This window comes from Erithacus rubecula (assembly GCF_903797595.1).
Source record: "Erithacus rubecula genome assembly, contig: scaffold_441_arrow_ctg1, whole genome shotgun sequence".
NCBI classification, from domain to species: Eukaryota; Metazoa; Chordata; class Aves; order Passeriformes; family Muscicapidae; genus Erithacus; species Erithacus rubecula.
This window is the reverse complement of record NW_027635898.1, coordinates 29,641-56,735: the sequence shown is the minus strand read 5'-3', so window position 1 is coordinate 56,735 and position 27,095 is coordinate 29,641. Positions and strand designations below refer to the sequence as shown.

The 27,095-nt window shown below is 47.7% G+C and overlaps 1 protein-coding gene and 1 long non-coding RNA gene across 2 annotated transcripts in view; both read right to left on the bottom strand.

The window, feature by feature from the left end:
* LOC306816205 overlaps positions 1-27,095 on the bottom strand; it is a 62,676-nt gene that overhangs the window by 22,519 nt on the left and 13,062 nt on the right. The window lies entirely within an intron of this gene.
* Positions 705-1,670, bottom strand: LOC306816204 (olfactory receptor 14J1-like; the record flags this gene model as incomplete). The annotated part of the gene is made up of 1 exon (XM_079332678.1): positions 705-1,670. One exon carries the CDS (start codon positions 1,668-1,670, stop codon positions 705-707), a length of 966 nt encoding a protein of 321 aa, XP_079188804.1.

The following is a 27,095-nucleotide window of genomic DNA, read 5'->3' as shown; positions in this document are numbered from 1 at the left end:
AGCACAGTGGAGATGGATCAGCCCCTGCTCTGCTGATCCTTGCCAGGCTCTCCCTTTTGCATGGACCTTGCAGAGCACCAGCCATGCTGTTTGCCCCCAGTCTGCCCACAGACAGTCTGGGGCTGCTCATGGGGGTTTTCTCTGCTCAGCACTGGCCTGGCCAAGTGTTGTGGAGAGAGCCTGGCCAAGGAGCCTGGAGCCCCCAGGCCCTGCCCTGAGGCATCAGCGCTGCCCCAGCAGTGCCCATGGCCTGTCCCTGCTGCAGCCCCGGCACTGCCACCCCCAGGGCTGTGCCCAGCCCCGAGAGCACTCAGGCCCTGCAGCAACACGAGGGGCAGGAGGGCAGTGGGGCAGTGGCACGGGAACAGCACTGGCAAGACCAAGTGTTGCTGCTGCTGGGCACAGCTGCTGTGCCAGCACTGATCTGCCCCAGCTCTGCACGCAGACATTGCTGCTGCAGCTCCAGAGAAGGGAACAAAAGTGTCATCTCTGGAGAAAACTTTGCTGGGAGATCCTGAATTCATTTAAATCCAACCAGGAGAATAGACCCTCATCAAGACAGTCTGCGGCCACAGCAAAGATGGAGACAAATAAAATGAGAGATTGCATACGTAAAGGTTTTTCTTGGTGGACAATATTAAAGAAGAAAAACAAAGAAAAAGATATTCCAAAATTGAACCAATGAGAACTATCAAATATGACTTTTATTGCAAGTAATTTTCAAGATTAGCCAGCAGTTTAATGTTCCTAAAACATCCACTCAACAGTGTCCAAACTGCAGCCTTGAGCTCCTGGTTCCTCAGGCTGTAGATGAGGGGGTTCAGGACTGGAGGAACCACCGAATACAGAACTGACACCACGAGATCCAGGGATGGGGAGGAGACAGAGGGGGTCTTCATGTAGGCCAGTGTGGCAGTGCTGAAGAACAGTGAGACCACGAACAGGTGAGGGAGGCAGGTGGAAAAGGCTTTGTGCCGTCCCTGCTCAGAGGGGATCTTCAGCACGGCTCTTAAGATCTGCACATAGGAGAAAACAATGAACAGAAAACAACCAAATGATAAACAGACACTAACATCAAGAAACCCAAGTTCCCTGAGATAGGATTTGGAGCAGGAGAGCTTGAGGATGTGTGGGATTTCACAGAAGAACTGGCCCAGGACATTGCCCTTACACAGTGGCAGGGAAAATGTATTGGCTGTGTGCAGCAGTGAATAGAGAAAGCCACTGGCCCAGGCAGCTGCTGCCATGTGGGCACAAGCTCTGCTGCCCAGGAGGGTCCCGTAGTGCAGGGGTTTGCAGATGGACACGTAGCGGTCGTAGCACATGATTGTCAGGAGGAAATACTCTGTTCCTATAAAAAAGACAAAGAAAAACACCTGTGCCACACATCCTGAGTAGGAGATATTCCTGGTGTCCCAGAGGGAATTGTGCATGGCTTTGGGCACAGTGGTGCAGATGCAGCCCAGGTCAGTGAGGGCCAGGTTGAGCAGGAAGAAGAACATGGGGGTGTGCAGGTGGTGGCTGCAGGCTACGGCGCTGATGATGAGGCCGTTGGCCAGGAGGGCAGCCAGGGAGATGCCCAGGAAGAGGCAGAAGTGCAGGAGCTGCAGCTGCCTCGTGTCTGCTGGTGCCAGCAGGAGAAAATGGCTGATGGAGCTGCTGTTGGACATTTGCAGTGTCTTGGCATGGGGATCTGTAAGAAAAGCAATCATTTGGTTTTGAGAAGACTTTAAATATCCCAGCCCAGCTTAGTGGCACTTTCCCCCCACTGCCTGCCTAGGGCTCTGCTGCCTGGAGCTGTCCCTGCCAGCAGCTGCTTCCCTGTGCCCCAGGCTGGGCCCTACTGCTGCTTCCAGAGCCCAGCCCAGCCCTGGGGGCTCAGATGTACCCTGCAGACCTCTGACAACACAGGGCACTGCTCAAGGCTTGCGTCTGCAGGCTTTGATGGCAATGTCACAGTAACTCTGAGGAGGCTGGAAAAGAGACACTGATGCTGCCTGTAAGGGGCCCTGTGCTTATTTTGTTATTTTTCATGTTTATTTGGACTTGAAAGATTTTTTTTTTTTTTTTTTTTAATTCTCTCAACCTGAAGAGAGAAAGGAGTATCAAAGCGAAATTTCCCATCCAGGCAACCAAGGGCACTAGATTAAAAAAGCAGACTTTTCCATTTTTGCAGCCTCTGACTTCCTTTGCTTCCTGTATAATCTCATTGGAAATGTTCTGTAGTTAAATGTCATGCTGGGAGTAGCAGTCATGTACAATGCAGCATCCTCACCACACAAGGAGAGCACTTCCAATCCTTACCAGCTATCTCCTTCCACCTAGACCTTGTCCCTCAGTGCTATGGGCAGCTCCCAGGGCTGGCTGAGAGCTGTCCCTGGCTGGCAGCAGAGTCCCTGCCCCAGCACAGCACCCTGGGCTGCAGGACCCTGCTCTGCAGCACAGCCCTGGGCACCCCTGGCTGCTCTACACAAGAGAGAATCAGAGAATGTACTCACAGAGTCTGTAGGCATTGGGATGTTACAGCTTTAGGAGATCACTGCAGGAGCTGCAGCTGCCTTGTCCTGCAGCCAGAGGCTTCCTGGGTCAAGGGCTGGGAATGATTCTACCCCAGTCACTTGTGAGCATCTTCTCAGCCCTGACTAATTGAAGCTCTCTGTGCTTGCTGTGCCTGGGGTGGCTGCTGGGCTCTGAGAACAGCTGCTCAGCAAAAGAAATGTCCTTTGGAAGCTCTTCTTGGTTTCCAGCATCTCCCTATCTGCCAGGAGTGCAGCCCAGCTTAGCATCACAGACACAGCACAAGAAATTTAATGACCCTCTTGGGCTTTGTGCTGAGGCCCTTAACATCAGTCCCTGAGAGAGAGATGAAGAAACCTTTCAATAATTTCAAGTCAGAATCAAACTCCAAAGTTTCTTAAAGTTTTAATGGATCCCACTGAGGGACACAACTGAGAAATTGTCCCCAAGCCTCATTCAGAGCTGAGAAATGGAGGCAGACATGACAGGTGGGGACAAAGAGAAGCCAAGCCTTGGCTCACTGGGGCACAGCAGGGTCTGTGCCACCAAGGGCTGGGAGGAGACACCTTGTCCAGAGGTACTGGCACAGCCCCAGCAAGGCTGGGCACTGTCACCCCATGTGTTGCCCTCAGTGTCCCCCCCCACATCCCAGTGGCTTCAGGGATCTGCTGGGACCAGTCCCTGGGGAGCCTTGGTCAGGAATGGCCCTTGGGTCTCCTTTGTGGTCCCAGGGACTGCAGGTTTTTCAAAGGACTTTGGGTTTTGCTTTTGCCTTGGAGTCTATGAGAACTTTGTGCAATCATGGCCTCCAATTATCTGCTTTAATTAGTCCCTTGAGAGGCTTTGTCAGTAATGATATTCAGTGGGGCTCATTAATATTTCAAGGTACTCAGTTGTTTAATGTACTTGGAGTTTCCCTTTTGACACCAACTCTTTTAGTAGTTTATGCACTCATGCAGAACCCTGCATGGACAATTATCTAGTTTTATGAGTGCCTTGAGAGCTTTGTGTTGACACTCACTGAGGCTCATTAATACTTTGAGATACTCAAGATTTCAAAGGTTCTTTGGATTTTCCTTTCCTCTGTGACTCTCTGAGAGGTTTTTTGGCAATCATGGGCTCCAATTCTCTCCGTCAAGGAGTCCTTGAGGAGCCTGTGGTGGGGATCGATCTCAGTGGGACCCAATCATACTTTGAGACCCTTTGGGCTTTTTCATCTGACTTAGACTCCTGGAAAGGTTTGTCCAATCTCCTCTCAGGCCCCGAGGTTCAAGGGCTCAGCACCAAATGCACTACAGGCCTTATTTGGATCAGCAAGTCCTGAAAAACAATGGCTCTGCCTTGAATTCTCTCTGGTCTGGTGCAGTTCATGGAAAGGTTTCCTAAAATACTTATGGAGAAATGCTTCAAGGAGCTTCCAAACAAACCACATTCCCATTTTTAAAGGTTTATTTTATAAATCTTCTCTTCAGAGTAGTGACTGCAGTATTCTGTGATTGATGCTGATCCAGGGTCTCTCCTCAGGAGGTGAGAGAAGCTTAGAGAAGCTGTGCCTTGAGGTCTGACGCAGTGTGGACAACCTTGCTCCACATTCCCCAACCCCATTCTGTCTGTCCTCACTCACCTGGGGCCTGCTTTGGTTGGAGAACTGGCTGAGCTCAGGCAAACAGGAGTTTTCCTGGTTATTTTGAAGCAATCTAAAACTCCTACATTTCCCCACTGAAAGCAGACACACTTCTCAAGTGTGTGCCAGCCCAAGATGCCACCAGGGAGGTTCCCCTTCCCCAAGGCAGAACCCTGCAAGGAATGTTTGAGACCTTTGCACTCCTTGGTTCCCTGAGGCCTTGCAATGTCACAAAGGCTTCTTGGTTCCATGAGGTTCTGAACTGTCACAATGGACATTTGGTTCCATGGGGAACTACATAATGCCATGCTTTAGTCTTTCCCTAATGTACTCCTGGTTATAATCAAATTAATGGACAAAGTAAAGAAAACAGAATTTTTGTAGATACAGGAGCAACATACTCTGTGTTAAACAAAGTTTTAATGCCTGTAACAGATGTGTATGTTATGATAAAGGGAGCAACTGCTTTGGAGTTTAGAGGACCACACTTAATTTCAAAAATTGTACTTCAAATTAGCCACCAATTAGGCATAGATAAAGAACGCCACACCTATCACTCTCAGTCAAGTGGTCAAATAGAAAAAATGAACCACTTGATCAAGCAACAAATTATAAATCTAGGACAAGAAGCAAAATTACACTGGCCCCAGGCTCTTCTTTGGCATTACTGTGAATTCCAACTAAACCAAGAACAAAAGTTCAGCCCTTTTTAGGTACATAGAAGACCATATGGGGAACAGGAGGGAACACCAACACAGTTAGGGTAAGCAACTCTATGCAGATACATGATGGCCCTAAACAAATAGCTTAGAGAAATTCAAAAATATGTGGTTGGGACCCAAAGCAGAGAACTAGATGGACCAGTACAGACATACAGCCTGGAGATTATGTGTATGTTAAGTCTCCTGCAGAGAAAACTTTGGATCCACAGCAGGAAGAACCATTCCAGATGCTTCTCACCCTTTTACTGCAATCAAGATCAAAGAACAGAGAGCCTGGATTCACCATAACCAAGTGAAAAAGGCTCCAGAAGGCCCTAGGAAAGCAACACTGGGTGATAAAGAGCTAAAGCTAAAGTTTACTGGGGGAAAATTAATAGATTGTGGGTGAAAATGTTGGTTTTGCTTGTGACAATCCAGGAAAGTATTCCTAGCCAGAATCAAGCAAGTATCACCTGGAAAGTTGTGGCTTGGACGATCATAATCATGTCTATGGCTACAGGGGTTGTAAATATCTGTTTGTCCAGGATGGATTCCAAAAAGGAATAAAATCCATCTGAATTGGTAAGGAATGTTGTGACACATGCTTAAATGACTACCATGTATTTGGGCTTAAAATAGAGGAGTGTGAAGTCGAAGCTTTTAAACTTTATTACAATATAACTCAAGTTTGTCTTAAACCTAAGAATGATGCAACCTTACCAACACAGACACTAAAAATCCAGATCACTCGAGCCCTAGCCATGCCCCTTAAGCCTGAACCAAAGATTTTTTAAATTGGACCATATGTGATAAGGAATATGGGCCAACAGCAATTGCTGTGCATCCCAGAATAGTCTCTAAACGTGTTGAGCCGCTAATGCAGATCATTATTTCAAAAATTCAGCCAGCCTGTTCCCCTTTTCTGAAAACACCCTTTGAGAGTTGGACAGCCTGAAGTAATAGGCTCACTTTAAAGACACAACATGAAGACATGTGATGGAATAATAGGTATAGGATTAAGAATCTTAAATGGAATTGATTCAGAAATATTAATGAACAAACTGGCCACTGTGACTAGTGATTTGACAAAAATAAGGCAACCTTTACAATCATCTGTGTTAGCATTAGGAACCAATCAATGCCAAGTTTCAAAGGTATTGTCAAATTCGAGAGAAGCTGAAGATCAAGACCACAAAATAATAATGGAAACACTTGGTGTAGCCCAGGATAACGTGTCTTTAGCTCTTAGTTGTATACAGGCACTGTTGTGGATGCAATCAACAGTCACTTTGGTCATAAGAGACGAAGTGAAGGCATTTTTCCAATTGAAATGTGAAAAGCCATATGGGATCATGCCACGAATTTGGAAAGGAAACTGCAGTTCTGGTGGAATATGGTAAATTTCACTTAAGACCCCGTCACTAATGTGGGCACTGCCTTTGTACTCACTATACATAATGGCACCATTTACAGAATTCACCCTATTATTGTTTTAGGATTAAACCATGAAAAGACTGTACTCCACCGCTCTGAACATAGAGCATGGGCCCAGATGGTAGACAAGAAATGGCACACTGTAAATGTAGAATCTTGTGTCAACTTAAAACAATTCCTTTGTGAAAGCAACACCATTGATGCCCAAGATATATGCCTAGGTACTGAACAATGTGTGTGTCATTATGAGATCCACCCAGACATCATTCAAAAGACTGTGAAGGAAATCAAAGAGAATGGATACAAGGTTTTAATAACTGTCCACCATGATGTTAGGGCATTCCTCCTAAATTTAGGAATTGCACAACTGCAAAAGCCATTTCAAGTGTCTCAGCCAAAATAGAAATGATTGCTAACTCAACAGCAGATGCCTGAAGAAGACTACGAACTGAAATAAACTCACTAGAAGAAGTAGTCTTTCTAAACCCCACGGTGTTAGAAAAGATAACAGCCAAATGGGAGGAGTTTATATTCTAATTTATAGCAATTTTTTCACTTCTATAGCTCAGTCACAGCAAATAGCAGAGGACATCCATAACATTTGGCAACATGCAAAAGGGCTCCCTGAGGTGACCAAAGGCATTACATCTTGGAGTAAACATTTGTGGGAAACTCAAACATCTTGGCTACCTAATCTGAACTGGCTAACACAACTTTTTGTAGGAATTTTAGGAACTGGAATACCAGTCCTGAAAACCTGCATGAAGAGCCAGTGTTTTGTATGGAATTATAAAAAAACTACCACCAGGTATCACAAATGGGAGCAAAATAAAATGAGATACAGGATTGAAACAGATATTTTTAGACCACAACAAGACTATAGATGCAAAAGAAATTGCGAAGGATATAAGAAAGGGCTGGATTGGTGCGAGGCAATGAGATAATTGAGCTACATAAAACCTGTAGCTGTGCAGGAAGAAGTAGTTACGTGGTAACAGGGTATGTGAATGAAGCACTTTTCAAAAATCAGCAAACTTAGCAGAACAAGCTAATTGCAAAAGCTAACCACTGGCTATTTGAGCAGACAATCCTACAGAGTTTGCCCAGGAAGCAGGAGTGGAAAGTTCAGCCCAAAGAAGATTTATGAGCCTCCATCCAAAATGACCAACAGCAGGCTGATGACCACCTCCTGCAGAAACCCTGTATGTGCTACAAGGGCTCACATAATCATGTCATTAGAAAATATGTTGCAATATGAAGGTTAGAAAAGAATAAAGTGCACATTAAGTAAAAAACGTATACAAGCTAGTACTGTGCAAAGAATGGATGGGTGAGTTTGTGGTGGAGCAATGCCCCTCACTCCAGCATCAAATAAACAAATATCTGCCCCATGTGCCTTATATTATGGAGCACTGATTTCTTGACTAATTTTCAGGCCCCAGAATGCAGTGGATTTCAGTATCATCCTGCCCAGAAAAGACTTTGGTCCAAGCCTTCCTTCATATTTCAGGTTGTGCAGGAACACTGTGGACTTCTTCCCACTCTACCTGGAACTGTGCAGCAGTGCAGAAATTCAGCTACTACAGCCCTGCATGGGAGAGACTTTAATTCATCTAGGAAGTGTTTCCAGAAGCCTTGTGTGCAATCCTTGCTTGGTTTCCTGGGAATGTTGGAATTAATTTGGCTTTTCCTGCATGTGTTTGCTGATATCTGCAATTGGAAATAGACAAGAGACTGTTTGAAGCTTTGTATATTGCTCTGGTTGAAATTCCCTGTTTGTGGCTCTCCACTACCATGCTCAGCAGGCATCCAGTTGTGTTTGGACATGAGCAACCACTGCCAGACACACAGCAACTGGAGCATTGGACATCAGAGATTGGGCTAATATTTTTATTGGAACACAAGGAAACATGACAGCATGTGGGAATTGCAGGCACAGAAAGCTCTCAGGGCCTTGTGCATACAGGCTCAGTGATGGAGATGGATACAGTGTTTGACCTAAGCTCTTGGAGAGAGCTTGGAGAATTAGGACAGTGAAAATAAGGCAGACATGAAACAAAAATATAAGTTCATATTTTAAGAGGAATTATGTTTTACACAAATGGAGAGATGTGGGAGTCCAGGGTTTTTCCCTGGCACCTTTGGGGGTGCAAAAACCCCCCTGGCAGACCCCTCAGAGACCCCCGAGTGCTGCCCGGGAGCTGCAGGGGCTGGATTTGGCTCCTTGGGAAAATCTGCCCACATTGAGAGAAGAGACACAGAAAATAATGATGAGTAGAGTGTAAATTAGAATGTTAGAATGTAGTATAAGTAGTTTTTTAGATTGTTTATATTAAGGGCCATGTGGCCAAGATGGAGGACCCTGGGTGTGGTGGACTTCTTCCTCCTTCTTCTTCATGTCATCCATGCTGAAGTTGCACCCTGGGAACCACAGATTGGATGGGAAAAACTGGACATTGCAAAGAGGTTACATGGCATTGGGGAAAGTTTGTAAATATTGTATACGTAGTTTAGGGTATAAAGACCTTGGCTCAGCCCTCTCAGGAGACCATTCTGCTATGGTCGACCTGCAGAGGGGACCTGTGCCGGGCTGGCAGAAACTTTTTTAAGATAAGATAAATAAACAGCCCCAAAACAACACAAGGTCGTCTCGAGCTGCTTTTTTGTCGGCGCCTCCGAGAGAAACAGACTTTTTACCACCTCCATGCCCTCTCTGGGGAGGTTTCAAGCCTGAAGAGACCCTCGGAGATGGGACAGAGATATGCATTATATGAGCAAAACAATATGTCAAGTAAAAGAGTAAAAGATTTTAAAGTTTAGGAATAAAACCTGTTATAAAGTTAGCTATTAATTTAAGATGTATCAATGTAGGTTTGTGAAGTGTTATATAATTGGCTAAAAATGATGCATTGCCGCAAAGCCACAAAAAGTAAAACAATTATTAATTAGTGTAAAAGGATGTTACCAAGTTTTGTAAAAGTATGTGATTGGCTAAAAACCTACAATAAGGCATTGTAGCAGGGAATCAGATGGATTCTAATCTTATGACATTAAACATAACACTTTTAATGTCTCACCCTTCTGTGAGACTTATGCCATGAGGCAATAAACCATCTTTTAAAAGTCTATCTTTCAATTGCCCCCTCTCTCGTAATTTTGATCTCCCAATAGCAGTGCATCTGTACAATCTTATTGTTCTGTGAAACTTGGCAGCTGATGATGTTCTGGTGCCATTGCTAATCCCTTCCACAGAAAAAAAAATATTTCAGGACCAACAGCTTTGACCTCTTGACAGAAGACAAGGGTTGCCAGTAGTTGCTGCCATTACTCCTGCCAACAGCCCCTGTAGGAAGGAGCACAGCTCTCAGCGCATGTGGGCTTTGGCCCCCACTGGCACAGAAGCCCCTTGGGGCACAGGTATCTGGGGCAGGAGCCGGGCACCAGAATTGCCAGGGGTCAGGGAGTGGCAGGTCTGCTTGGGCTGGGACTCTGCCACACCTGCTGATTTCAGTGCTCACCAGACCCCAGGGGTCAGAGCAGCATTCGTGCCCTGCCCACACGTTCCTTGTCTGTATTACACCCGCGGGTTTAGGATGGCCACCAGCCAGGACGTGTTCCCAAGGAGGCCGAGCCAGCCTTTCTCCTGTGGGCAGTAGAGAGAGCTTCGGGCTCCATCTTGCAGAAGCTGCAACATCAATTCCACAGGGCATGTAGGAAATGGCCTTGTGGATGTGGCCGTGGCTGGCTCTGCTGCTGGAGCTCTGAGGAGAGCTGAGTGGAGAGGCTCTCTGCCAGCTGGAGCCACCTGAGCCAGCGGGGATTCTTCTTTCCTTTACATTTGTTTTTTCCTTCTTTTTTGTTCTTTGTAGGATGTAAATATAGAATGTGTTCTAATACCCAGACTCCCAGGAGCTTTCTTTTGGTGACCAGAGTCAAGAGGGGACAGAGCAAGAGGGGAAAAGTTTTCCTTGCACTCAGGAGGCAGCCAGTCATGCAGTGGGGAAGGGAAGATGGCCAGAAGCCCCTTTTCCTTTGGTGGTTCTGCTGCAGCCTTAACGCTGCCGGCCAAGCGGCTGGGAAGGGGCTGGAGCTGCGGGGATCCCTGTGAAAGTGGTGCCTGGAGATGGCCACAGGGCCTCTCCCAGCCAGGAAGCACCATCAGTGTCCTCCTGCCCGAGTGCTGCTGCCTGGATTGCTGAGGGCTCCCAGGTGAGTCTCGATCCAGCTCCTGCAGAGCTGTGCTGGGGCCGCGCCGCTGCCAGGCAGGTTGGTGGGGTTGGGGGAGACCCTGAGGGGATGGGGTACTGGGAGGCCACCAAGGGATGAGGGGCTGCAGAGGCCCTGATGGGACAAGGCTGTGGGAAGGCACAAGGGCCATGTGGGTGGGAGGGAGTGGGTGGCAGGAGCTTCCAAGGGGACAGGAGGCCCCTGAGGGGCCGGGCTGGTGGGAAGCCCTGAGCAATTGGGTGTCAGGAGCCATAAGCAGCCCCCAGGCAGCCACCTTGTTTCTGCCCCCTGGCTGCTCTGATGCTTCCCCAGAGAGTCTGCCACAGCTGTGGCAGAACACTCAAGGTTGGGCACAGCAGGAAGCTGGGGACACTCCCGAGGGTCCCAGGCCTGGCTGGCTGGGGGCAAGGAGGCCAAGGGGGCCCTGCCAGGGTACGGTCACTAGGGGCTGCCAGGGCAGTGGGCAGAGGCAGAGCTGGCGGCCACGGAGCTGAGACCGAGGCCCCCCTGACACAGAGCTCTGGGCCTACAGAGCTTCTGCCTCCATGGGGAGAGTGGCCATATCTCCTCAAGCAGGGCTGCCCAGTCGCTGCTACCCTGGCAGCTCTGGGTGCCACACAAACAGCACCAGAGCCAGCACAGCAACAGCAGCACCCAAACGCCAAACCTGCCACACGAGGCATCCGCACCGGCCGCAATGTCAAAAGGGCATACTGTGGGCACCACTGCATGTGCTTTGGCAAAAGGATTCAGCAGAATTGGCTACAATGGTTTGCTCTTGACTTGCCAGCCTCACAACAGCCCTTGGCAGCTGCAGCTGCAGCCTGTGCCCCCGACTGACTCCAATGGCTGTGTTTGAGAGCAGACTCCCCTTCTACAGGCAGGCGTCCCAAGGCAGCGGCATCTGTGCCATTGTGAGAGGGACACGAGCCCTGCTCCTCAGCTGCCATGCCTAGCCTCTGTGCAGGCACCTTAAAGGCACGTGCATGAGCTTCCAAACTAAATCCTGGATGGGCTTGGAACAAAGGAAGGAGCAGGAGGTGCTTAAGAAAAGCATTTGGACGTGAGCTGCCATAGGCAGACACACAGCCACTGGAGTGTTGAATAGCAGATGCTGGGCCAACTCTTTTTTTTCCCAAATGCAAGAAAGACAGAAAAGGAAACATGGCAGCATCTTGTGGAGTCTCTTTGTCCTTTGAAATTCAGTAGGTGCTGGTGTTTTTGTATTACTACCAATCCCTTCCATGAACAAAAAACATTCCAGGAAGGAGCAACATTATCTGACACATACCAAGTGTTGTCAGCATGTGCTGTAGTTGCTCCTGCCAACAGCCCCTTCAGGATGGAGCACCGCCCCCACTGTACCTTGGCTTTGGCTCCCTCTGGTACAGAAGCCCCCTAGGGCACAGGTCTCTGGGGCAGAAGCCGGGCACCAGCACTGCCAGGGCTCAGGGGGTGGCAGTGCTGCTTCAGCTGGGACTCTGCCACTCCTGCTGATGTCAGTGCTCCCCAGCCCCTGGGGTCAGAGCAGCATTTGTGCCCCAGCTCACACGTTCCTTGTCTGTGTCATACCGCTGCGTTTAGGATGGCCACCAGGTGGGACGTGTCCCATGGAGGCTGTGCCAGCTCCTGTGCAAGGCCCCATGCCCTTCCCATCACAGCTGCCTCTGCAGGAGGCTCCTTCTGCTTCCCTGAGCCTGCAGAAAAGGGCAGCGTTTGCTGATGGTTTGAGCCATTCCTGAGGATCCTGTCGGGCCATCTGAGACACCTGGAGCAAGGCATTCCATCACACCTGGGCCACTTTGGGTGGGCTGGGGCAGCCCCAGGCAGTTGGCAGTCTGTGCAAGGGCCCTTTGTGACGCGGTGCAGCATGGTCACCATGGCATGGAATGGGACAGTGTGCCCAAGGGCTCATTGTGACATGCAGTGACACAAGTGTTGGCGGTGACATGGCCATGCCACAGTGCTCGGTGCACGTGACGGGACAGGACGGGACAGACCGCTGCCATCAGGAGCCCCCACACAGCGCACTCGTTCCTGTCTGACCCACAGCTATTCCCAGGTGTCTCTCCTGCAGGTGACCTCGAGGCCAGACTACGGCATTTGCTGACCTGTGGCGGCAGTGTGCCGCAAGGACCTGGGCTGAGCCCTGCTGGGCCAGGAGGGCGCGTGGCCACAGGGCTGGCAGCGCTGCGGGCAAGGAGCTGTGCCACTGGGCAGAGCCGTGACAGGCTCTGTGTTACCAGGGCTTGCCGGGCTCAGCTTGCGGGGGCAGCAGGAGGAGCTGCAGCTGATCTGCAGAGGTGAGTGAGGGCAGCGGGCTGGCAGTGGGGGCTGGCAGGAGGAGCTGCAATCCCCAGTCCCTGCCCCGGCTGCAGAGGGCTCTGTTCCCTATGTGGATGGGGGTGGTGTGGGCAGAGCACACAGAGATTTCAGGTACTCATGGGAGTTTCATGGCCAGCAACTTTGGGCTGATCCCAGTGGTCCCTGATCCCTCCTGGCCATTGCTAGAGCAGGCTGGGATGGCCCTGGCACAGGGATCTCCTTGGGTCCCTGCACATCTGGGATCTGACCATGGCTCTGTTCCTCTCTTCCAGCCCTTGAAGCCATGGCAAATGACACCAGCCTTGCTGCCCAAAGTCTGGCAATTCAAACTTCATATGTTCTCAGGGCAGAGGAGCAGCCTCCGATCTCCAAGTTCAGAGGCTGTGAGATCAGTTCTGCCAGGTCTGGGAGACATGGCCTCGTCTGTAAGGCCTCGGCTGGCTGCGCTGCTGAACTTCTGTGGAGAGTTGATCTGGGAGGCTCTGCCTCTGGGGGCCACCTGAGCCATGAGGGATTTTCTCTTTCTTCAAGATTATTCTTTTCTTCTTTGTGTTTTACTTTAGTGTAGAAATATAGGATGTGTTAGAATAGACAGAGTGCCAGGTGCATTCCTTCGGTGCCCAGGGTCTGCAGGGCATCAGGGAAGAGGAGAAAAAGGGTGCTTGTGCTCAGCAAGCTGCCCAGGTGTGCAGTGGGGAAGGGAAGATGGCCAGAAGCCCCTTGGCTTTTGGTGATTCTTTGTGCTGGTGACAGAGTGGATGGGCAGGGGTCAGAGCTGCAGGGATCCCTGTGATGGTGCCCCCAGTGCACATGGGCTTTGGCTCCCTCAGGCACAGAAATTCCTTGGGCACAGGTCTCTGGGGCAGGAGCCGGGTACCAGCGCTGACGGGGCTCAGGTCTCCTTGGGCTGGGACTCTGCCACTCCTGCTGATATCAGTGCTCACCAGACCCCAGGGGTCAGAGCAGCATTCCTGACCTGGCCCACACATTCCTTGTCTGTACCCTTGGGTTTAGGATGGTCACCAGCCGAGACGTGTTCCCTGTAGAATCACCCCACACTGGGCCAAGAGAAATTTGTGAGACAAAGTCAAAGAAGTGGGTGTTTGCTTTATTCACTGCTCCAGGTACACAGCGATCACTCCTCCTAACAGTGCACAACCAGGCACACAGAGACTACAATATGTGGTTATACTTTATGCACATTCATAATTTTCCTTGGAAAAGGTGTAATTATGCAAATTATTTCTTAAAACTCTCTATTTTCATTAATATTCATGAAGCGCAGTCGCAGTGCTCAGGTGCTGGCACTGAGGAAGGCTCCATGTCTGAGTTCCTCAGTGGTCCCTTGATGAAGGCTGAACATCTTCATCGTGGTGCCCTTTTCACATTTCTTCTCTAGGCATGTGCAGTCTCTCGTTAACTGTTTCACACGGACCTGCTATCCTGTAGCCTTCCTGAGGCTTCTCTCTTGCAGGTGCCCTCCAGGCACAGCTGCAGGACTTGCTGACTGGGAGCTTTTCCGAGGCATCTCTCCTGCAAGAAGCCATCAATCCAGTCACTGACATGGAGCAGAGACCCCCGAGAGTGCCCAGGATGGCCTGGGTGACGGAGGAGGAAGAGAGCCCTGGAGCTGCCCCAGCACAGAAGACTGAAGAGGTGGAGCAGTTCCAGCCAGCACAGGAGGGTGAGTGGCAGAGCTGGGCCTCAGGGCTGGTGCCTGCAGCCAGTTTGGCTCCATCCCACCCCATCCCATCCCATCCCGGGTGCTTAAAGGTTGAATTTAATAGTCCAGGGTGGAGTTTGTGGGAGTCCAGGGTTTTTTCCTGGCTCCTTTGGGGGTGCAAAAACCCCCCTGGCAGACCCCTCAGAGACCCCTGAGTGCTGCGCAGGAGCTGCAGGGGCTGGATTTGGCTCCTTGGGAGAACCTGCCCACATTGAGAGAAGAGACACAGAACATAATGATGAGTAGAGTGTAAATTAGAATGTTAGAACGTAGATAAATAGGTTTTCTTGAATGTTTATGATAAGGGACACGTGGCCAAGATGGAGAATTTGGGGGGTGGACACCTTTTCCTCCTTCTTCTCCATGTCATCCATGTTGGGTGACACGTTGGCCTCTTGGATTGGTTGGGGTCAGGGCTGGACCATTTAATAAAATTGTATTGTATTGGTAAAATTTTGTAAACATGTAATACGTAGTACTAACTATATAAGATAAGCCCTGCCTTGACCAGGCAGATTCCACCATGGATGCCAGGCTGAGCAGACCGCTGCTGGCCAGGCAAAATGTCCCAGAGATAAGAAATAATAAACTGTCCTTGGAAAAAGAGAAAACCGTCTCCGGCAGTCTCTCTTCGGCAGCTTCGGGGAAAACCAGGTTTTGAACCACCTTCGTGTCCCTCTGGGGTGATCTCGGGGCAGAAGAGGAGCCCCAGACTGGGACACCTGGCGTCCCTGGCTGAGCATTGACATCTGGCATCCCCCTGGCTGGGCAGTGACATCTGACGTCTCTGGATGCACCACAGCCCACAAAGGTGGGTGCGGACCCCCAGAAGGGCAAGCTCAAGAAGACACACTGAGATGGAGGAGACCCCCCCAGGCAGAGACATTTGGCATGGACCCTGGTGGATCCTTGTAGCCTGCAAAGGCAGGTACAGACCCCCAAAAGACAGAACTTCAGAAGAGGCACGCTGTTGAAAAGGACTTTGGAGGAGATTTCTGGCCCTCTGCCAAGAAAAGCCGAGTTCCAGACGCGAGTCGGAGAGGAGGTGTCCCGGGAAGCCTCGCTCCTGTGCACTGCTGGTCGGTTTCAGGAACCTCCGAATCGATTTTGGACGGATTGCTTTTGGGTAAGATGGTTCAGAATCAGACACATCATAGGATTCCCACCTAGCCATGAGCAGGGGGTGGGAGGTTTACGGCTGCCTTGCTATCAGCAGGCGGAGAAAGCAATTAAAGTTCCTCAGAGACTGGGGAAGGATTCTCACCTAGCTATGAGCTGGGGGAGGGATGTTTATGACTGCCTTGCCAGCAGCAGGTGGTTCAGCAAGGGCCTTGCCATCAGCAAGGCCAGGGAAAAAATTAAGTTAGAAATATTTCCAAGTGAGTTGCAGGACATACATTTTTGCTATTTCACCCCTTCAGAAACCCTGACCCCAGAAGGCGGGAGGGCGCTGCAGGCGACTCCCCGGGCCTGGGGGACAGAGGGGAGGGGGACGGGACCACGAAAAATGCGGGCTCGGTGCCGCAGGGATGTCCAGGGAGAGGCAACCTGCAGGGACCGGGACGCAGAAGGACAGGACCATGCGGGCGGCTCTCAGCCCAAAGGGGGGAAGGGAGCAGCAGCCTTCACACTGACCGGGACAAAAACAGGAAAAAAGCGCGGATTCGGTGCATTTAGCTGCAAGGGATGTCCAGGGAGGGGCAACCTGCGGCAATGGCCGGGACGCAGAAAAGCGAGAATTGTGAAAAGACACAGACAGACCTGTCTCCAGCTGTTAGAAATGCTGGGGGAGGAGATGAATGCCCTGTTTCAGGGAAACCTGAGTTGTCCACATTAGAACTGGCAGATTCTAATGGGGAGAGAAATTTATGCTTTTTAAGTCAAAGGTGAAAAAATTAACAACTTTGAAGCAATTGCAGGCAGCTGCCCGGACAGAGCCGGACAGAGCAAACCCAGGCACAGCAGCGTGAAGTCACCAGCCCAGGCTCACCGAGAGAGGGGGGGGGAGGCACAGCCACCCTGCTCCAGAGGCTCCAGCAGCACCCCCGCTGCTCCCCCTGTGCCTGCACAGACCCAGTGCTGCAGACGGGAGGGGAATGGGGGATGGAGAGAGGCCAAGAGCTGCTTTTTATCTATACTGTGGAGAACAAACAGAACAAGGGAACAGGACGAGAGTCAGTTTTATTTTCAGTTCTTGTATGTTAAACTAAAGGTGTTTGTTTTTGCATTTTTGTTAAAAAAATAGCTGAAACTTTAAGAATGGTAAAGGTATTTTAATAGTATTAGGTATTTTAATAATTGAAGGTATAATAAGGTATTTTGTATTTTATTTGAATATATATCACCTATATTTAGTGATTTGTTATTGGTCAGATATGAGTGGACATTTATTTAAATGTCAACATTGAGTTTTAATTTTCCTATAGTTAATGGTTTTAGAGAAGCCAGTTTATAAGTATTTGCAATATTGTCAATATAAATCAATAGATTTTGAGTTGGATTTTAAAATTTAAATTTAGTTTCTGTATTTAATTTTAAAAACACTGTAATAAGATTGTATGAATTCTATATTACAGAATGATTTTGTTTTCTGTTTCATTGTTTAATTTGAAATCTTTCAATACTTTAAGTAAGTTTTGGAAAGCCTCCAGATATGTCCTTGAATCAAATGTATGAAGATAATCAGCTAAGTTGTGAACTTAATGTTTCTTTATTTTCCTTTTATTAATTCTCTCTTTTATTTTGGCAGGTCTTTTGTGACCTGACACTTTGATATCTTATGGTTTTGAATATTTTGCAGAATTCCAGAAAATTATTTGAGCTTCATTCTCAGAAAAAAAATTTTATGTTATGGTTTTCCTGAGTTGTTATCATAGAAGCACTGCAGTGTCTTGCCATGTTCAAAGTATCTTACTCTAAAGATGAATTTTAGAGAAAATGAGTTGCTAGAGGAGTTTGATTTCTTTTTGAAATGTTTAATTGTAATTTTGTTGTTAAGAGTTGTGGTTTATTTCTTTAATAAGAAGATGTCAGGGAGTTCTCTTCCAATTAGAGTTTAGGCTCTGGCCAAGCCTTAATTCTGACTGAAAGAGAAATTGTGTAAACCCAGGTGTTTTCTGCATCAAAATAATATTCCAATCGTTTGGATTGGCAATTTGACTTATCAATATAACAGCTGAAGCTGACTTTGAAGTGAATTTGGTGTTCATTTTCCGGAGATGACCATCTAATTCCTCATTGAATCAAGGTTTGTCAGCTGTCTGCAGACCCTGAGGTGATGACACAGGTTTTTTTTTTTAAATTGATAATCATCTAATCTTGTAAATGTATGCCTGTTGTTTAAAGTACTGTTAATTATTGTATTGTGATTACTTGCAGAAGATTGTAAACATTGGGTTTGTTTTTTTGTTAGATAATACTTGAAATAATAGTACAAGGGAAAATTTTCCAGTTTTGATCAAAAATATAGAGACAGAGAAAGTTGAAAAGCTTACAAAGTAAGCATTTGGGGGAAGGGTTCTGTTTGTGTCTCCACAGAGAGAGGACGGAGATGGTTGAAGCCTGCAGCAAGATTGGAACACCACAACATATAGCTTCAGTTGTCAAGGAGCAAATGACGGAAGTTTTTCAAGAACAACATGAAAAGATTTTTGCAAATTTCAAGAAGAAAAAAAAAATCCATCTAAAGGACAATGCTAAGACTGTGGAATTTTTGGACATTTTGGGAAAAATTGTCCTCAATCCACAAAGACTTCCAAGCCACCAGAACTTTGCCCTAGATGTCGCAGAGGAAGACATCTGGCAAGTGAATGTTATTCTCTGACGGATGTGGACAGAAAACCATTGCCACTGCCAAAAACACGAAGAAAAGTGCAGGACCATCTTGTGCTACGACAGAAATGATGGCAGTGCAACAAGGAACAGAAATAACACCGGCACAGACAATACAGTTGTCGGGGAGCGTCAATCTGACTCCCTCAGCAGGGTGTTAGGGGACATCCCCTGTGACAGGGATTTGCTGCCCAGGAACGCAGTACATCCTGTCAGCTTCAAAAATGACTTGTTTTTTTGAATGAAGAATCTGCATCTATACGTACAGGACTGAAAGCACCGTGCCGAAAGAGACAAGATTTTTTGATAATGGGCAGAGACCGGTGCAGCAATTTTGGACTGACAATGTATCCTACTGTTGTTTCAGTAGACTGTTTCGAAGAGATGACAATTTTAGCAAGGGCTCTTCGACCCCCATTGACAATTCCACAAAATACTCAACTGGCAAAAGCGAGTTGCATCCATTGGAGCATCAAGCAATGCTGGTGATGGGCGAAGGGCATCCACACTATAATGACCATGTCGAAGTACACGCGTTATGGTTGAAGTACATAACCCGTGAACAGCCATTACTTGGGACTTGATATACCATAACAGGAAAACAACCATCACAAGGATGGTGAACACCGAACGTGACAGTGATTTCATATATTTTCTGACCTCGAGAATGGAACTTGATTGTACCTTTGGATCAAATCACAGGCATTGGAGGAAGTTTTGTATGCCTCCAAAGTGAAAATTCAATAACATTCACAGGACCCGGACAGAAGACAGCTATTACTCGTGTGAAAGCCATTCACTGTATGGGGAAGAGATCTCCTTTCACAGTGGAACATGTACCTGACAATGGATTTTTAGTAGGACTTACTGTGGCACTCGCCACTCCACACCGATACGTGGACTCTTTACCATTCCATTTAGTAGTGTTGGGAGAAGAAACACAGCTATATGGTTTGATTTTTCATTGGGACGAACACAAAAAAGACACTCTTTTAATTATAGAATGGGTTTTCCTATCTTACAGATCTCCAAGGACAATTCTTACAGATTCAGAAATGACAGTACAAGTGATAATAAAGGGAAGAACAAGGTTGATGACAATAATGGGCAAGGACTTTTCAATGAATAATGCGGCAAGGACCACAGATTTCTACAATACCAATGAATCAAAAAATGGATGAGGCAGCAGCTTGGCCTCAATCTCAACAAGTAATACCTTTGAACAGACAAATTCCTACAGAGACACACAGACCTGCAACAGCAGCTCAAGATACTTTAGTTGATTGGACAAATATTCGAATGGACTTGACAAGAAGCAAAAAATGTCCTGCAATTGGGACTGGTGAAATAGCCATACCAGTGAATTATGACCCACAAGGACAAAACCAAAGATGGCAAAAATTAAATCATGATTTAGTTAAAAATTTTATTAAGGCAATTAGAGATTATGGACTGGAATCTTCGTATTTTAAACCATTTTTAAAAGGTATTCTCAATGAATATGACTTGACTTCATGTGACATGAAATCTCTTGTGTTATTGATACTTACTGACACACAAGGACTTATATGGGAGCGCAGATGGAGAAGAGCTTTGAAGGAGCTGCGAAAGAAATACCAAGGTGGTGCTCATGCTAACCTCACCATGGCAGAATTAGCAGGAGACCCTCCTCACAATGATCCAGTACAACAAGCCGCCAAGATTCCAAGGGGAGTGTTGGCAGACATCAAGGAAAAAGGATGTGAACTTCTCTTCAAACAAAATTTAAAAGACTTAAGGACTGACAGTGAAAAATTATTGTTTATATGCTGTTGTATCTTATTTTTTGTCAACTGTATTAGGTGAAAAAGAGGATTTACCAGTGATGTAGCCAAGGGAGAGTGTTTGGGAAAATTTAGCATGGACAGTGGGGTTGGAAACAATTTGTTTGAGGCATTCCAGGCAAAAAAGCCATTTTCAACATGTCTGGTGGGATTGACAGTGAAAGAATGGCCCATTCTGGAGGGCATCCCTTCATGGGTGATGTGAGTTGTGACAACTCCTGTGAATGGATGGCATGTGTGGGTTTAATTTCTCCCTGTGGCTGTTTTCAAACCAAAAGAATTAGAAATTTTTGGTTCAACAATGGATTTTGGAATTGTATGTGATGTTTTAGGGGTGAAAAAGAACCAAACAATGGATGTTACTCCGAATTAGAATGTATATAGCAATTATATTGTAGTCTCAAACAAACCATCCTTCCGAGTTCTAGCACAGTTATTGTGCCTGGATGGTCTGTTTGACCTTTTTGATCTTTTACCTTTGTAAAAAGAAATTTTGAAAGTAGGTTTTTATATATTAGTGGAGCTTGCTACTATTCTCATTGCTTTGCCATGCATCATCCCATGCACTCGGCACGCCTTGAACAAAGCTGTGAAAAGGGCTCTGGACAAAACCGTGAAGGAGGTCTTTTTGCTGCAAACAGAGGGGGGAGATGTGGGAGTCCAGGGTTTTTTCCTGGCTCCTTTGGGGGTGCAAAAACCCCCCTGGCAGACCCCTCAGAGACCCCTGAGTGCTGCGCAGGAGCTGCAGGGGCTGGATTTGGCTCCTTGGGAGAACCTGCCCACATTGAGAGAAGAGACACAGAACATAATGATGAGTAGAGTGTAAATTAGAATGTTAGAACGTAGATAAATAGGTTTTCTTGAATGTTTATGATAAGGGACACGTGGCCAAGATGGAGAATTTGGGGGGTGGACACCTTTTCCTCCTTCTTCTCCATGTCATCCATGTTGGGTGACACGTTGGCCTCTTGGATTGGTTGGGGTCAGGGCTGGACCATTTAATAAAATTGTATTGTATTGGTAAAATTTTGTAAACATGTAATACGTAGTACTAACTATATAAGATAAGCCCTGCCTTGACCAGGCAGATTCCACCATGGATGCCAGGCTGAGCAGACCGCTGCTGGCCAGGCAAAATGTCCCAGAGATAAGAAATAATAAACTGTCCTTGGAAAAAGAGAAAACCGTCTCCGGCAGTCTCTCTTCGGCAGCTTCGGGGAAAACCAGGTTTTGAACCACCTTCGTGTCCCTCTGGGGTGATCTCGGGGCAGAAGAGGAGCCCCAGACTGGGACAGAGTTGAAGTTCAAGGTTGGATTTGGTGACCAAAGATTGCATTTGAAAAGTTGGGTTTGAAGGTCCAGATTTTGGTTTGGTGGGGAACACTGGGAAGCAATGGAATAACGGCGTTTCAGGCACTGAGAATTTAGAATCCTCTTACTCCCCTCCCAGGTTTCTTCTAAAGCAATGGAATTACAGCATTCCCTACATCAGGAATTTGGAATTCTCCAGCTCGCCACCCAAATCCCCATGGAATAACATTATTATGGGTGTTGGGAATCTTGAATCCTCCAGTTCCTATTCCATATTCAAATGGAATAATGGCATTCCGGGTGTCAAGAGTTTAGAATCCCCAATAAGCCGTCCTAAAATTCCATCAAATTCCAGAGGAATAACAGCATTCTGGGTGGCAGGAATTTAGAATACTCCAGTTCCCCACCCAAATTCCAATTGAATAACGGCATTTCGGGCACCGAGAATTTAGAACCCTCCTGCTTCCCTCCTAGATTCCCACTTAAACTATGGAAGTACAGCATTCCTGACACTGGGAATTTAGAATCCTCCAGCTCCCCTCCTAAATTCCCATGGAATAATGACATTCCAGGTGTTGGGAATTTAGAATCACCCATACGCCCTCCAAAATTCCCATGGAAAAGCAGCATTCCTGGCAGTGGGAATTTAGAATCCTCCAGTTCCCCTCCCAAATTCCCATGGAACAATGGCATTCTCGGTGTTGGGAATTTTGAACCCTCTAGTTTCCCTTAGTAATTCTCACGCAATAACAGGATTTGAGGCATTAAGAATTTGGAATCCTCCTGTTTCCCTCCTATATTCCCACTTGAAGTATGGAATTACAGCGTTTTGGGTGTTGGGAATTTAGCATCCTCTAGTTCTCCTCTCAAATTCCCATGGAATAACCATATTTCGGACGTTGGGAATTTAGAATCCTCCAGCTCTCCTCCCAAATTCCCACCAATATCATGGAATTACAGCATTCTGGGAGTCGGGAATTGGAATCCTCCAGCTCCCCTCCTAAATTCCCATGGAATAGCCATATTCCAGGCACTGAGAATTTAGAATCCTCCAGTTCCTCTCCCAAATTCCCAATAAACTGCCACAGAATAATGACATTCTGGGTGTTGAGAATTTAGAATCCTCCAGTTCCTCTCCCAAATTCCCAATAAAATGCCACAGAATAATGACATTTTGGGTGTTGAGAATTTAGAATCCTCCAGTTCCCCTTCCAAATTCCCACCAAAACTGTGGAATTGCAGCATTCTTGGCATTGGGAATTTCGAGTTCTCCAGTTCCCTTCCAATTTCCCATACAATAACATCTTTCTGGGATTTTCTATTCCTCCATGTGCCCTCTTAAATTCCCACAAAAGCCTTGGATTTACGGCATTCAAGGTGTTGGAAACACTGGGAGTCAGTGGGAGTAGCTACTCTATACTGGGGGAATTGGGCATGACTGGGACCATGCTGAGAGGGACTGGGATCATGTATGGAGTGACTGGGACTGTCCTAGGGGCAATTGGGGGCCACTGGGATCACACTGGGTGGAACAGGGAGCAACTGGAACCATACTAAGAAACACTGGGATCATACTGGATCACAGTGGCAGCAATTGGGACTGCACTGAGGATGAATGGGAGAGGCTGTGAGCAACTGGAAACAGTCTGGAAGCAGATGAAGACACCTGGGAGTGACTGGGAACATGCTGACAACAACTGGGATACACTGGGAGAGACTGAAACCACAGTGAGGAGAAATGGGTGCAACTGGAACCACACTGGATGATAATGGGAGCAGCTGTGCCCATGTCACAGTCATACTGGGATCCTACTGGAAATGGCTGGTATCGTACTGGGAGTGACTGGAATAGTACTGGGAATATTTGAGAATGACTGGGATCACACTGCAATCAGACTGGGAGTGACTGGAAAAGTTCTGGCCACAACTGGAACCAAACTGGGATTGACTGGGAACAACTGGAGCACTCTGGAAGTGACAGGGAATCACGATGGGCATGACTGGAAGAATACTGAGAGGATCTGGGAGTGACTGAGATCATACTGGAGATGACTGGAACCATACTGGGGGTGACTGGATGCAATGGATCATACTGTGAGGGACTGGAGCCATACTGGGAGTGACTACGGGTCCTACTGGGATCATTCTGGGAGCCACTGGGATTATAGTGAGTGCGAGTGGAACCTGACTGGGGGTTACTGGGAGCTACTGAACCCATGTTGGGAGGAAAATGTGGACACATCAGGAGCAACTGGGATCAACTGGAAGGTACTGGAACCATGCTGAGGGGACTGAGGCCAGAACAGGGATCATACTGGGAGCAACTGGGAATACGGGTCAGGCTGGACACAACTTCGCGTAACTGGAAAAGACTGGAATCATTCTGAGACAACTGTGGCAACAGGGATATAATGAGAGTGTCTGTAACCATACTGGGGGGACTGGAACCAGACTGGGGGCAGCTGGGTGATAGTGGGACAATGCTGAGAGAGACTGGGGCTATTCTAGGGATCATCCTGGGAGGAACTTGCAACAACTGGAAGGATTCTGCCAGAAGCTGGGATCATCCTGGGATCACAGTGAGAGCAGCTGGGTCCATGCTGGGTGAGACTGGGATCACACTGAGGGTGACTGGACTCATTCTGGGATGGACTGGGAGTGGCTGTGAACAACTGGAATCATATGGAAAGCAACTGGGAAGAAGTGAGAGTGACTGGCAGCATGCTGGGGGTGACTGGGATATACTGGGAGAGACAGGGAGTCACAGGGATTATACTGGACACTACTGGAGTCATGCTGGCATTGACAGGGAGAAACTGGGATTATACTGGGGCAAGTGGGAGAACTGGTAACACAATAGAGGAAAATGGAAGGAGCTTGGAGAACCTGGGACTGTGCTGAGGGGAAGTTGCATCATCATAGGGAATGACAGGGAGTGACTGGGTTCATCCTGTGGGGGCTGCGAGTTCAGGGAGCTCTGGGCTCACGCGCTTCATTTGCTTCTTCTCCTCCTGCTTCTGCTGCCACTCCGCCTCTTCCTCCTTCCATCCTCTTCCTCGTCCTCCCCTCCTCCTCCAAACCCTGAATTGGGAAAGGATGGGAAAAGGGAAGGGCAGGAACTGTGAGGAGAAGGATCAGGACCAAAGCGCCATGTGATCCTAAAAGGGCCCATTAGGCCAAAAATCTCCCTAGTTTGTAATTATTTCCAAAATCCCAGGGCGATTTAGTTTTCCAATCCGGGCACGCTGAGTGATAAGGGCAATCCACTTGCTTCACGTGGCACTGGTGGCATGATGGGTGGAGGGAAACTTTCCGCTGAACATCCACCCCAGCACTGGCAGTCGGGGTGCCAGGAGAAGCTGTACTTCCGTACCAATCACTTCTGAAGCAGCTTGGACTCCCTCATAGGCAGCCAAGATTTCCTTCTCTGTGGGAGTGTAATTACCCTCGGACCCTCTGTAACTTCTGCTCCAAAAATCCCAGGGGTCGACCTCGGGTCTCACCAGGCACCTTCTGCCACAGGCTCCAAGACAAACCATGGCTCCCAGCTGCTGAGTAAAGTACGTTCCTTCACATCTGGTCCCCTCCTAACTGGGCCAAGGGCTACTGCATGGGCAATCTCCTGTTTGATCTGGGTGAAGGCTTGCTGCTGTTCAGGGCCCCAGTGGAAATCGTTCTTCTTGTGAGTGACCTGGTAGAGAGGACTCACAATCTGGCTGTACTCAGGGATATACATTCTCCAAAAGCTGATAGCACCTAGAAAAGCTTGTGTCTCCTTCTTGTTAGTAGGTTGGAATATAGCTGTAATCTTGTTAATAACATCAGTAGGAATCTGACACCGTCCATCTTGCCATTTCACTCCCAGGAACTGAATCTCCTGAGCTGGTCCTTTAACTTTACTCTTCTTGATGGCAAAGCTGGCTTCCAGAAGAATTTGGATATTTTTTTCTCCTTTCTCAAACACTTCCGCTGCTGTGTTTCCCCATACGATGATATCATCAATATATTGTAGATGTTCCAGGGCTTCACCCTATTCCAGTGCAGCCTGGATCAGTCCATGACAGATGGTGGGGCTGTGCTTCCACCCCTGGGGCAGTCGGTTCCAGGTGTACTGCACGCCCCTCCAGGTGAAAGCAAACTGAGACCTGCACTCTGCTGCCAAAGGAATGGAGAAGAATGCATTTGCTATGTCAATTGTGGCATACCACCTTGCTGCCTTGGACTCCAACTCATACTGGAGTTCCAGCATGTCCGGCACGGCAGCGCTCAGCGGTGGAGTCACTTCATTCAATGCCCGATAGTCCACAGTCAGTCTCCATTCCCCATCAGATTTATGCACAGGCCAAATGGGGCTATTAAAGGGTGAGTGCATTTTGTTGACCACCCCCTGGCTCTCGGATCATGTTATGAATAGGAATCACAGCATCTCGAGTTGTTCTATACTGCTGGCGGTGTACTGTTGAAGTGGCAATTGGTAATCTTTACTCTTCTCCCTGCAGAAGTCCTAATGTTATTGGATTCTCAGACAGTCCAGGCAAAGTGTTCAATTGCCAGATGTGCTCTGCCATCACAGCCACTATCCCAAATGCCCATCTGGGTCCTTTTGGGTCCTTAAAATACCTGCTCTGAAGGTAATCTACGTCCAAAATGCATGGGGCCTGTGGACCAGTCACAGTAAGAGGTTTCTTACAATCCTTTCCAGTTAAGCTCACTTCAGCTTCCACCAGGGTGAAGTCCTGTGATCCACCTGTCATACCAGCAATAGAAACAGATTCTGCCCCCATGTATCTTGATGGAATTATCGTATACTGCTCGTGTGTCCACTAAATCTTTATACTTCTGTGGTTTTGATGTGCCAGGCCTAGGAATCCATACGGTCCAAAGCACATGGTTCTTCCTTGCCTCACCCTGGCTAGAGGCAGGACCCCTCTAAGCCTGTATCTCCTTCTTTTCTGGGGCATACATCTTAGAGGTTCCCTCAAGAGGGTCAGACATGTCATTATCAGTATCACGTTCAGCACTTTGGCTGCGAGAAACAGGAGCAGCTCTCCTTTTGGTGGAACTTCCTCTTTCAATCTTTCCTTCCTTCAAATCCTGCACCTGTTGTGCCAGAGCAGCCGTAGACTTCCCATCCCATTTCCTCATGGTCTCCCCAGAATCCCGCAGGAAAAACTACAACTCAGCTCTGGGAGTGTACCTCCTCTCCCAATTGGGGGAACATCTGTGTTGGGTACCAGGGTTTCTTATCTGTACAGCTGAGATTTGGAGGAGGTCCTCCTTAATCTCCTCCCTGAGTCTCCAATGATTCTCCTCTATCTTATCTTCTAAATCTTGTAAATGTGTTTCCACAGCTGCAATTCTACCATGAGTCGGGCCATGTATTGCATCCGCATATGCACAAATCTTCTCTGCCATACCAAGTACTGTCTCATACACGTCATCCCATTTCATTATTGCTAGGGCAGATACATATTCAGGTGGCCAAAGCCACACAAGTTTTCTCCACATCACTGGGGTACAAGGTACTAAATCTGGATTCTTAGTTGTTATATCATTTGAGAAAATTATCTCCACCACTG